Source organism: Papaver somniferum, chromosome 11 (genome assembly GCF_003573695.1).
Source record: "Papaver somniferum cultivar HN1 chromosome 11, ASM357369v1, whole genome shotgun sequence".
In the NCBI taxonomy this organism is placed as follows: domain Eukaryota; kingdom Viridiplantae; phylum Streptophyta; class Magnoliopsida; order Ranunculales; family Papaveraceae; genus Papaver; species Papaver somniferum.
The window spans coordinates 76,462,002-76,475,517 of NC_039368.1; the positions used below are offsets into that span (position 1 = coordinate 76,462,002).

The 13,516-nt window shown below is 35.4% G+C and overlaps 1 protein-coding gene and 1 long non-coding RNA gene across 4 annotated transcripts; one reads left to right on the forward strand and one right to left on the reverse strand.

Moving 5' to 3' along the window:
• Positions 1-2,941: 2,941 nt before the first annotated feature.
• Positions 2,942-4,016, forward strand: LOC113321124. Its single transcript, XR_003346485.1, has 3 exons — positions 2,942-3,648; positions 3,750-3,862; positions 3,981-4,016. It is a non-coding gene; the product is annotated as an uncharacterized LOC113321124 (long non-coding RNA).
• Positions 4,017-8,476: 4,460 nt separating this feature from the next.
• LOC113322265 (F-box protein CPR1-like) lies at positions 8,477-13,096 on the reverse strand. 3 transcript variants are annotated; one of them, XM_026570326.1, is made up of 3 exons: positions 12,862-13,096; positions 11,425-12,293; positions 8,477-10,100 (listed from the first exon to the last, which is right to left on the reverse strand). In XM_026570326.1, the coding sequence occupies exon 3, from the start codon at positions 10,047-10,049 to the stop codon at positions 8,925-8,927; it is 1,125 nt and encodes a 374-aa protein (XP_026426111.1). In that variant the 5' UTR covers positions 10,050-10,100; positions 11,425-12,293; positions 12,862-13,096; the 3' UTR covers positions 8,477-8,924. The 3 variants fall into 3 exon arrangements, with proteins under 3 accessions (XP_026426111.1, XP_026426110.1, XP_026426112.1); XM_026570325.1 differs by having other exon boundaries at positions 11,585-13,096; XM_026570327.1 differs by having other exon boundaries at positions 11,425-13,096.
• Positions 13,097-13,516: the final 420 nt, after the last annotated feature.

A 13,516-nucleotide genomic window follows, 5' to 3' on the forward strand; every position in this document is an offset into this window, starting at 1 on the left:
AAGCTACAACATCATTACTCCTACCTCATACCAATACCACCGGTTTATCTCTGTCTTTTATCCATTCCAGCTGCAAAGCAATCAAAACCCAATTGTCTTGCTGAACTAAGAACCACCATATCAACTCCATTGCATGCTTCCATCTCACCCAGAACAGCACCACAAATATATTTTCAGCTTCAGCAACCCACCAACCATTTGAATTCGACTCAAACCCTAGCTTCAATCTCATCAGACCCATTCTCGATTTCAAGCCAAACCTTCTGCAGATTAAACTCTAGCTTCTGTCTTCTACAAGATCAACCACTATCTTGAATCACTTTTTCTCTCCAATTTCTAATTCAAACAACCCGAACCCAAGACAATCCCTCTTCTCATTTCTTCTCTCGATTTGGATCCTAAACCCATATGCAACTCCTTCTTCCCTTTCTTCAAATAGAAATCATCTTCTTCGGAAAACCCTAGCTTCCAATTCTTGAATAACACAGCTCAAAACCATGAACTGAGATTCAAATAGCAACACCATTTATCCAGAATCGAAACCCATATCCTTAAACCCTAACTCATGAAACTCTCGAAACAATAAGATTAAAGGGTGCTCACTGAGAGTAAATTAAAGTATATCCTAACTTTGAATACAACATAAACCATAGTTAAAATTTCAAAAATTTACATTGCACATTAAACGAAATCAAAATCAAATTCAAACCCTAGTTTTCCTTTTGATCAGTGAACAAAAGCCATAAGTCAATTAGCGAATGTACATAGTTGGTGACTCCGTCTTTGTCTAGTTGGTGACTTTTGAAGAACAACAAAATAGGAAACAAAATCCAAATAACCTGATGTTGCGATTGATATGTTGATGTTGCTTCTTTGGGTTGATAAAATTATCCTTATTGCTACCAGAACACCACGAAACCGCTGGTGAAGAACAGAGATAGGGAAGAAGGAAAATGATGGAAAAGACGAACTGAAGGGATTTTGTTTTAGTGCGTTGCTACAACTTTGGGACATGTATTAGAAATCGCAGCCGTTAGTAATCACGAAGATTTCCACATCTTTTGTATAAGAAAGAAAAAAAGGATTTCCACATCTTAGATGGATGTTGCAGAAGCCTACACATGTGACGATAATAATTATGAACGTCTATCATATCCGTTCAAAATATCTTCGAGATTTCCGGATCTTAAATTAGGCTTTCAGATTGGCACATGTGGGCGAGGGAATTTCAGTAATCTTTGCACATCTCGAAATGTAGGAATTACCAATAGGTACCATTATAGTGTTCTTAGTTAGTGGCAGGTCCACCCATTAAAGCCCACTAATCAGAGGTCCATAATTAAGAGAAAACATGAAAATGGACCAAATTTTTTAAGCCCAGGTCCTGTACACGTGCGGGACAAATTGTACGAAATTTCTAAATACCTAAACTACCCTTCCAATCCTACATATATTAAAGCAGTCTATTTCAAAGTTTCTAAAAAAAAATTCAGTCGATTATTCTTGGGAAAATTCTGCTCTCTTTCTTCTTCTGGATTTCGGACTAGGGTTTCTGAAGATTTCTTCTGCGATTTTTAACAGGTATGTTGCTTAATCTTTTCGTTTTCTTCTTTCTGCTACAGTTTAATGGAGATAGGTTGTGTTCTGTTTTTTTTTTTATGATTCTTGTTCGTTTTTATTCAGTTATTTGGTTAGATTGTTAAGTTTTTAATTTATTTTAGCTTTCGATTTGATTATCTTTCTGTTTTCTTTTCAAAATCAGTTTTGTTTTCACTTTCAGATCGTATTATCCAGCAGTACATATATGACATACTCATTGTTTCTGCTACAGTTTTTGAATCATTATAAGATTTGAATTTTGGATCATGGAGATCGGTTGTGTTCTGTTTGTTTTTTATGAATCTTGTTCGTATTTATTCAGTTATTTGGTTAGATTGTTAAGTTTTTAGCTTATTTTAGTTCGATTTGATTTATATTTCTGTTTCCTTTTCAAAATCAGGTTTGTTTTCACTTTCAGATCGTATTATCCAGCAGTACATATATGACATACTCATTGTTTATGCTCTTGGATTCTGTTTCTTGCATAGATCTTTCACTTTTTTAAGTTTGACCCATCAGTACGTATGTGAAATATCGTATTACGTGCTTCGATTCTGCTGTTTCTCCTAGATTCTTAATTATTCTTTGTCATGCAGTTGATTTTGTAGTTCATGAATCTGCAGTACATATATGGCATACTCATAGAAACTGCTCTTAGAATCTGTTTCTTGCATAGATCATGGAGATCGGTTGTGTTCTGTTTGTTTTTTATGAATCTTGTTCGTATTTATTCAGTTATTTGGTTAGATTGTTAAGTTTTTAGCTTATTTTAGTTCGATTTGATTATATTTCTGTCTTCTTTTCAAAATCAGGTTTGTTTTCACTTTCAGATCGTATTATCCAGCAGTACATATATGACATACTCATTGTTTATGCTTTTGGATTCTGTTTCTTGCATAGATCTTTCACTTTTTTTAGTTTGACCCATCAGTACGTATGTGAAATACCGTATTACGTGCTTCGATTCTGCTGTTTCTCCTAGATTCTTGATTATTCTTTGTCATGCAGTTGATTTTGTAGTTCATGAATCTGCAGTACATATATGGCATACTCATAGAAACTGCTCTTAGAATCTGTTTCTTGCATAGATCTCTCACTTTTTTTAGTTTGACCCATCAGTACGTATGTGAAATACTGTATTTTAATATTGTTACATCTTTGTGACATTTGCAGGTTCAAAACATGTCTGATGCAGAGTGTTCCAATCCAAATACCTACTGCTATGCATACATTTATTATAATCATCATCATTTTGCTGTCAAAGTGCCTGTGATTGCTGACTTTGCTGTGTTTTTGCTCCTTTTTTAGTCTTACCCTTCAGTACTTATGTGAAATACTGTAATATGTCTTTCGATTCTCTTATTTTTCATAGATCTGTCACCTGTTGTTGTCATACTGTTGATTTGTAGTTCATGAATCTTCAGTACATATATCGCATACTGATAGGAAGTGCTCCTTGTTATGTTTAAGGAGAAGTGAAGTAGATGCAGGCATACAGTGGAGCTGCAATAATGGGTGTTGATGTACAACAACCCAATCTTTTTACTAAAGGTTCTTCAAATTTTTTTTCCAAGTTGGGTACTACTACTGAGGATAGATTACCTTCTCAAGTTAGGCAGACCCTGAAGTACGTTCAATAATTGATAGTGAGAAGATTCGTCAGTTTAACATCTTGGAGCTCATTGCTTCAGAGAATTTTACATCTCGCGCAGTGATGGAAGCTGTGGGTTCTTGTCTCACAAACAAGTATTCAGAAGGGCTTTCTGGTAAAAGGTAAAGATGGTGCTTAATGTTGTATTTTTTCCCTGTATTTGTATTGAAATGCATTTGATCATTTCATTCTGCAATGTAAGTATTATGGTGGCAATGAGTACATTGATGAGCAAGAGACACTTTTTCAACAAAGGGCTTTGTTCATGTAACTGGCACAGGGTCTGGATCTTCCTCATGGAGGTCACTTGTCACATGGATTTATGACTCCTAAAAGACGGGTATCTGGGACTTCGATTTATTTTGAATCGATGCCCTACCGTCTTGATGAATCAACAGGTGCTGCTCTGCATTCTTATATTGTGTAATGACTATGTGGTCTATTGTTGTTCATTTATAATTCGTTGATAATTTGCATTCATTACAAAATTCACTTGCAGGCCTTATTGATTATGATATGCTTGAGAAAACTGCGACCCTCTTTCGACCAAAACTCATCATTGTTGGTGCTAGTGCTTATCCTCGTGATTTCGATTATCCTCGAATGAGAAAGGTATACACATATATTTTGATTGTCAACAGTTTTTATTCTTAGTGATCAAAGAATCAGACTAGTTAGCCCATTACGCACACCTAATTCCCTTTCCTGCTATGCTTCTTGAATATTGTAGATTCTGTTGGGGCTTTTCTCATGATGGATATGGCTCACATAAGTGGTCTCGTTAGTGCATCTGTACCTGGAAGCAGTGCAGCAAATATGTACTCGAATTTGTAAGCATTCAGATATATAATCGGATTTGTAAGCAGTACGACAGATATGTACTCAGACGGATATGTACTCAAATTTGTAAGCAGTGTAGCAAATATGTACTCGAATTTTTAAGCAGTGTACCAGATATGTACTCAAATTTATAAGCAGTGTAGACACACACGTTTGGTAGTAATGGGCATTATGGACATTTCCATGTTTTAATTAATTTTGGACCTCCGGATAAAAAAAAATTCCGGTTGGACCCTACTATAAATAACTATATGGGCCTAGGACCAAACAAGAAATTTTCCTCTCGAAATATCACTGTATGAGATTTTGACGATAAATTGACTAGTCATCGCGAGATATTAACTGAGATAACGGTTTTGGATTAGATTTGTAAGAAATAAAAAAAAATGCTTAGATTTGAAAACAACCCACCAGAACAGGCATATTTCTGTATATAATCCAAAAAAAAAAAACAGATCATACCTATATTAGCTCCATGCTTGAATGCAACACGTCCTACATAAATAAAAAAAACCAATGACCTTGTTGTGTACTCATCTTCTGATCAAAGAAAAAAAAAACTTGTTGTGTTGGAATTGTTGTGCTGGAGTAAAGATGAAAGATGATGAAAGAATCCTTCAAGGGTTGCAGCAGAGTGAAGAAAGTATGACAAATCTCGAATTATACGAAATGCCATGAGGAAAGTAAATTACAAGGGCTGCTGAAAAATTCACATGCTCTACATATAGCTTATTCTTCTTCTTCATCATCTTCTTCTTCTTTCACACTCTTACCTTCTTCTTCTCCCCCCACATAAGTCCCAGAGCCGAGTGAAACAAAGCTTTCATAATAACACCCTTCTTGGTCAAACTGTGTTAAACTATGCATGTTTATTTCCCTAACACTTCCATTTATAGGATCGTATATTATAGCTATTTTATCAGAAGAATAAATCCCAAATAATAACTCACCACTCTTAAAAGACCATATTAGATGAGCTAAATAGTCATTCATAATTCTCTCATCGTTAATTGTATAACGTTTAGTCCAAGATTCTTTAACTCCATAATCCTGCATCACCAATACTTGAGAATGAACATTAGTAACATTAACAAGAATACAAAGGCACCCGTCCAACAACCCCACTGTCATAAAAATATGCCTATCATTGTTCTTATTCACCGAATGCTCGGTAGTTGAATTTCTTTGAAAATCTGGTCACAAATATCTAAAGAAACTACAACTTGGGAACAATTTTGTGCTTGAGATAACTAATGAAAATCTCCATTAACAAGAATCCCAACTACTCAACTCTGGAAAACATAAGGCGTATTTCCAATACTTTTCCACGAATTCAATTCCAAAGAATAGACTTCGACTAAACTATTATTCCTCGTTACAAGCTTGCAATCCTCACTCTTAGAATCATAACCAAAACCAATCTTGCTGAAATTATAAGAATGCTTTGCATTTGGTGATTGAGGTAATTCCTTGTGCTCTTTAGTAGCTGGGTTCCAAAGACAAGGGGAAATCTTATAATCAAACTCATCATAACCGAACCATAGGCAAACTAAACCATGACAACAACCCATTAATTCAACTGAATTATATAAGGATTTGAACGGGTAATCCATTTGATAAATTGGGTCAATTGCCCAAATATTCTTAAAACATGATTCTAATGGACGAGTAAAAATTAGTATGGGTGAAATGGACACCAAAAAAATAACAAGAATGAATCTGGATTCATCCTGGCTTAAACTTAAAAAATAACGAGGGTGAAACTGAATGCATCCTGATGTAAATTAAAAATAAGAAAAAGTATTTGAGAATGTGTAGGATGAAACTGTTTGCATCCTGACTATTTTTACATTCTCGTCCATTTAAACAATATCATATTTTACATATCTTTTTCACGCAGGAATTGTCGTTATTGGATTAATTGACCAATTTTGTGAATCCATTTCTACTGCATATTCAAGAAATTCTCTATCTCTAGAAAATAATGATTGCAATGAGTCATGACTTACAGAGTAGATTACACTACTGTTCCTACTCCTACTTTGGTCGACCCCTTTAAGAATGAGATTAGTTTTGTTTGTTTGGATAATAAGATTAAGATGTGATTAACAAAATTAGGATCAGAAATTAAGGAAAACCAAGTCTTGCAAACACACTTACATACAAATGTTGATTCACTGGTAACCTTAATAGGATTTCAAGGCAAATCTCTGCTGGAAACATATTTGCTGCTGCTTCTCGTTCTTCTGATTAATCTGAGAGATTTGGAAACTCCAGCTAGAAGACTCAATTAGTCAATTGTGTTAAAATTGTTAGTATACATGCATGTTGGCTCTTAGATGACAGATGCTATAAGGATAAAACAAATCTCTTTACTCTGATGATAACCACTTGGGTTATTTGGAAGGATAGGTGTGATGTTGTTTTCAGGGAGTCTCTCTTAACCCTGTTAACTCAATGCATAATATAATATATCACTTGCACTCTCACCTACGTGAACCTTTAAGTAACAACATTAACTAATCTCTCAATGGAAACCACCATTACCTGATATTTTTAAGTTTAATTTTGATGCCTCATTCTGTCATATTATTAAAACACTTGGAATTGGTGTTGTGTTGCGCACAGGTGCTGGAAGCTGTGAAGGGATCAAAGGAAGCTTATCAAATGGAGTTTTGAGTCCAGAATCTGGGGAGTGCATGGCCATAATGAAGCTTTAACATGGGCAAAGGATAAGCAATTGTTCAAGATTCATATAGAAGCTGATGCACAACTAGTTATTCAATCCATTAGAGCAAGTCTTATGGTGGAATCCAAACTATTCCAAGTGTGGAAAAACCATGGAATGTCAAGTCTAGTGGCCTCCAAGTTGGGGTCTTCCACAGAAAATCCAAGCAAGGTTCCACGGTTTCGTGGAAAAGTTCGTGGAATCCATCTGAACACCAATAAGAATAGCGTTAAACGCAATTAAGAATTGCGTTTTTTTTATCCGTAGATTTAAAATGAGTTGTTGAAATCTAACGGCTGAAAAAAAAAAGCTCCATTCTTAATTGCGTTTTTTTAGCTCCATTAAGAATAGCGTTTCTACTATTCCACCATTACACTTGCGCTTCCATCCACAGTTCCAAGTGCTGAGGTGGCGTGGAAGATGGATGGATTCCACCATAAGACTTGCTCTTACAGATGATGTTCTTCTAATACAGTGGGACAATAGAAACATCTTAAGAGAAATAAAACACTTAAGTCTAAATTTTCAGCTTTGCGCTTTTTCTTATGTTAGTAGGAGAGATAATCAGGTTGCAGACGCAGTTGCAAAATCTGTTAAAGGCACTGCTATAAACATCAATCTCTCTAATAATTTTCCTTCTGATTTTATAGTCTTTTGGCAAGAGACAACCTCTTTCAAACCAGTTAATATAATCATTTTCTTTATAAAAAAAATGCATGTGCTTTTACTAAAAACAATTGGCTGTCAAATTGGAGATTAAGATAGAATCCAAAACTGGAAAAGTTTTTTGCTTTAAAATTTGGACTCGGTACTTTTTGGAAGTCTTGGCGCAACATGGTGCATTTTGCACCACTTGATCCTATAGAAATGTGCGGAACATTGCGCAACATGATCGTACAGAAATGGCGCAACATGGTGCATTTTGCACCACTTGATTGCACCTGTCGTCTTTTTCTTTTTTTCTGCGTTTGATAAAAATGGCACTGGTTATTTTGCACCATTTTGAATATACTGTTTGTTCAAAATGCATGGCTGTTAGTAGGGGGTATCAATTTATTTGGGGATGTACGCGAAAAAATTCTCTCTTATATGAAATTGGCACACCCCAAGTACATTTATTTCTCCTATTAGCCATATTGAAAAGGTTGGGTGATTTAGACATAGAGACGGAGTTTTACACACTATACACGTCAAAAGCATGAAAAAAGAAAAATGACTGCGAAACAAGAAATATGCAGAAGAAAGATAAAAATTCAAATGAATTTAAAATACCAAACGGCAAGAAAAATATGTCCGAGCAGGAAGAAATGAGGCTTCAAATGTAATTTGACCACTGTTTAGTACTAATGGGGCTAATGGCAACCAATTTTGTGCTCTTTAGATGCTTGACAGCCTTGACTGATAGGCTGCTAAAATCATTCTCATCTCATCTGCATCTTTTCTAATTTAATTTTCCGATTCCGGAAACACAATCTTTTCGAAGTGCTCATGAATAATTTGATAAATCATTTTACACCCCTGGTGAGATTTTTCCACAGAATTTTCCCAATTGACAAAGAACAATGTCAATTGGAAAATGATCACAAGATTAAGTTTTTATCCCTCCCATACCAGACATAGAAACTTGATAGCTAGGACACAAGTGATAAACATGACAATGCTACAAATAGTTTCTAGCTCAAAGTAATAGCATCCCGACAATACTTGAACATAATAAGATTTACTAAAGTAATCAAGCTTAGCATGTTTGAAACAACAATTCAGTGTTCACATTACCAACTTGAGCTTGACAACCAGCAAGCATCCCCAATGTTACAACGAGTTCTCAACATACCCTGGAAATCTCCATTGCCTTTTCTTCAGTGAAATGCAACACGTCCTTTACTCATATGTTGAACACCAATGACAACCTTGCTTATTGTGTTGATTTAAGGATGGAAGATGACAAAAGATTCCTCCTAGTGTTGTTGCAGCAGAGTGAAGAAAGACTAACAAATTTCGAATAATAACGAAATGCCATGAGAAAAGTAAATTATACGGACTGCTGACAAATTCTCACACTCAACCTATGGCTTCTTCTTCTTCATCTCATTCTTCTCTCACGCTCTACCTTCTTCGTCTTCTCCCTCCCACATAAGTACCAGATCTAAGTGAAACTAAGCTTTCATAATAATACCCTTCTTTGCCCAACTTCGTTAAACTAGGCATGTTTGGTTCTCTAACACTTTCATCTGTAGGGTCATATATAACTAGATCAAAAATAGACCAAATCCCAACTAGTAACTCGCCACTTTTAAATGACCACACAAGACTCGGTAAATATGCATTCAAAATTCTCTCATTGCTAATTGTATAGCGTTTAGTCCAAGATTCCCGAACTCCATAATTCTGCATCACCCATACTTCAGAATGAACATTAAAAAAATCAACAATAACATAGAGACACCCTTCCAACACCCCCACTGTCGCAAACATATGCTCATCATTATTATTCACCAAAGGTTCATTTGGTAGTTGAATCTCTTTGAATATCTGGCCACCGACATCTAAACAAACTATAACTTTAGAACAATCTTGTGTTACAGCTAACCAATGAAGATCTCTATTAACAAGAACCCCATCCGATCGACTTTGAAACTCATAAGGCACATTTTCAATGCTTGTCCATGAATTTAATCTTAAAGAATAAACTTCGACAACACCAATAGTACGCGTTACAAGTTTGTAATCCTCACTCTTAGAATCATAACACAAACCAATCATGACGTAATCAGAATAATCATATGCAAATGGTGACCTGGGTAATTCCTTGTACTCTTTGGTGGCTGGATTCCAAAGGCAAAGGAAATTCATACCGCAATCCCTAAAACAGAACCATAGGCAAACTAAACCATCACAACAAGACGTTAATAAAACTGATTCATATAATGATTTGAATGGGTAATCCAACTCTACTGCATATTCAAGAAATTCTTCATCTCTGGACAATAATGATTGTAATGAATTATGACTTATGGAGTAGATTACGTTACACTTCCTAATCCTGCTCAAGTCGTTACCTTTAAGAATGAGACTGAAGTTGTTTCTCTGGATAGTAAGATTAAAATGTGATTTAGCAAAACTAGGGTCAGAAATCAGGGAAAACCAAGTCTTGCAAACACACTTACATACAAAGGTTGATTTCACTGGTAACCTTAAGAGGATTTGAAGGTAGATCTCTGCTGGAAACATGTTTGCTGCTGCTGCTTCTCCTTCTTCTGATCAATATGAGAGATTTGGGAACTGAAGATGATTCAATTGTGTTAGACTGTTAGTTAACACTTGTTGGTGCTTTAATAAAGAGGGAACCCATTACCCATACACTTTTGATTTTTTTTTAAGCAAGTGTCTCTTCTTTCTGAAAAAGCATGGTTATATTAAAGAAAAAGAAGGGTACAAAGCCTAGGAAACAGGACCAATTAATCACATGTTCAAACCATGCTTTTAAGATGGAAAAACGTGGTCCAAGACTCCAAAGCCAAACTTCAAGCCTTTTCTGTGGTATGAATACACTACTGCTTATACAGAATATAGAAATACCCTTTTCTTGTTTTCTGGTTGATGTATTTTTCTGTTGTGTTGAAAATATGGAGTTTAAAGCTAGATCTTTTAAAAGATTTGGTGCAACATGGTACATTGTGTACCACTCGGATAGTATACAGAGATGTGCGACACTCAAACTCCAAAGAGTCATTTATCGATGTCAACAAACATTAGTATATGCTGTTGTTCAAAATGCTGGATCATGCGAACATGGAGTTATACTTAAAAAACGATACACGTCAAAAGTAAGATGAAAAAATGAGAGTGTGAAAACTGAAACGAGAAATAGAAGAAAGAGACTAACACCAAACAGTGAGAAAAATATGCCTGAGACTCCAAGTCTCAGGGCAGCATGAAATGGGGCTTCAATGCAAGGTTTGAAAAATGCCCGTTAAAACAGTCACACCCCATTAGTGTGTCCACGAGGGTCACCGATACACTTCTCTATTGGGAATTATATACATAAGCCGATGGTAATCCATGGCCTGAGACAGATAAAATTGCTATTGCTAACTATATTTACATGAAGTTAGAATTCTACATGACCAAAGAGTCTCATGTTTGTAATAAACAACTCAGAAGAAAGAGACAGATAACAAAAGCTTAGAGATTCAAGACAAAAAAATGTCAAAATTTTCTACAATCATTTTACTAAGCCTATTATCTTTTCAGTAATCTCTTGGGTTATCAATGAAGTGCTTCTGTTGGGCAATCCAAAAAACAAAAGTTAGCTCGGACAAAATTTGTTTAATGCAGCATAAAACCAAGACTCAAAATGTGATAACATAATAATTAAACAATTTCCTCATGAGACAACGTAAACAGCATTGTTACAGTACTGCAAAATCCAACTAACCACAGTGCACCAGTAACCAACTGTTGCTATTCTTCTTTTAGCAAAATCACAAGAATAATTACAATAATACAGTTTAGCCCATTTCAGACTTAGCTGCCTACTCGTTTCTCCCTACATAATTCTGAGAAATATTCAAGGAACAAATTCTGTAACTTTATTTGAACCTACCCAATTCGATAACTTCCGTCACAATCTCCATTGTCTTTTCATTATAGTTCAGCATTCAGTTTCAAACCCAAAGAATCACTTGAATACCACAGTCAGATAAACTTGAATACCACAGACAGATAAACTCCTTCAATCAAAAAAGAAAAGAAAAAAGGCATACCTAAATTAGCTCCTCAGTTGAATGAAACACGTCCTTTACTCCTATGCTGAACACCAATGACAACCTTGCTTGTGTGTTGGAATAAAGATGGAAGAAGATGAAAGAATCCTTCCAGGTTGAAGTAGAGTGAAGAAAGTTTAACAAATTTCGGATCATAAGAAAATGCCATGAGAAGTATAAATCATAAGGACTGCTGAAAAATTCTCACGCTCTAGCTATGGCTTCTTCTTATTCTCCCCCCACATAAGTACCAGACCCCAGTGAAACTAAGCTTTCATAATAACAGCCTTCTTGGTATAACTCCGTCAAACTAGGCATGTTTGGTTCTCCAGCACTTTCATCTTTAGGGTCATATATAATCAGATCATCAGAAGAACACAATCCAAATAGTAGCTCACCACTCTTAAAAGACCACATAAGATGAGGTAGATAGTCATTCATAATTCTCTCATCCGTAATTATATAGCGTTTGTTCCAAGATTCTTGAACACCATAATCCTGCATTACCCATACTTCAGAATGAAGATTAGTAACATTAGCAACTACACAAAGGCACCCTTCCAGCACCCCCACTGTCATAAACTTACGCTTATCATTCTTCCTCACCAAAGGTTCATTTGGTAGTTGAATTTCTTTGAATACCTGGTTGCCAATATCTAAACAAACTATAGCTTCTGAATCTTGTGATTTAGCTAACCAATGAAGATCTCTGTGAACAGGCACCCCAACTATGTTAAGACTATGAAACTCATAAGCCATATTTTCAATACTTGTCCACGAATTTAATCTCAAAGAATAGATTTCAACTACATTTGTATACTGTGTTACGAGCTTATAATCCTCACTCTTAGAATCATTACCCAAACCAATCATATTATAATCATAAAAATCATCTGCATTTGGTGATTTAGGTAATTTCTTATACTCTTTGGTAGCTGGGTTCCAAAGACAAAGAAAATTCATATCGGAAGCACTAAAACAAAACCATAGACAAACCACACCATCACAACAACCCATTAATTCAACTGAATCATAACCGGATTTGAACGGGTAATCCATTTCTAGTGCATATTCAAGAAATTCCTTATCTGGAGACAACAAAGAGTCTAATAAATCATGACTTATGAAAAAGATTACTTCACAGTCCTCACTCCTCGTCTCATCGGTACCTTTAAGAATGAGGTTAGGTCTGTTTGTTTGGATAGTAAGATTAAGATGCGATTTAACAAAACTAGGGTCAGAAATTAGAGATAACCAAGTCTTGCAAACACACTTACATACAAATGTTGATTTCACCGGTAACCTTAATAGGATTTCAAGGTAGATCTCTGATGGAAACATTTCTGCTGCTACTTCTCCTCCTTTTTCCGAGAAATTTGAGAACAGGCGACCAGATTGTGCTACTATCACCCGTCTTTAAATCAATCGGCGGTAACGATCTCCTTAACTTCTCTCGGTTTAGAAAGAAAATTTTGATCTAAAATACTTTTCTCGCTGACTGTTTGTTGTCTAAAATGGCCATCTCTTAGCCCAAGGCCAAGGGTCATGTCCGGCAAAATGAATGGGTCCAACCTCAACTCAATTTTTTATTTTTTTCTCTTTTTTGAAGAAAATGAAACATAATTTGTTGGGTCTCTAGAGAAAAGAATAATCGTCTTGACGGCACTATGAAAAGAAATCGGAATCAAGTGATTGCAGTTAAATGCAACTTTTATTTTAAGCAAAGGCCTTCAAAAAACGCAAATGGTCACCCTCAATAATTGGCAGAAGCCAATTTTTGCCCAATAAGCTAATTCATGAGCTACCGAATTACAAATACGAGGTTGAAAAACGAAAATACAAGCCTTTAAACAGGAATAAAAGTATTAAATATCTTTAAAGATTGCCGTCCTAGAATCTCCATCAAACATGAATTGATTGATGAGGTTATGA

Excerpts from the sequence above, each read along its gene's own strand:
- LOC113322265 (XM_026570326.1), bottom strand. The coding sequence starts at position 10,049 with ATGTTTCCAGCAGAGATCTACCTTCAAATCCTCTTAAGGTTACCAGTG.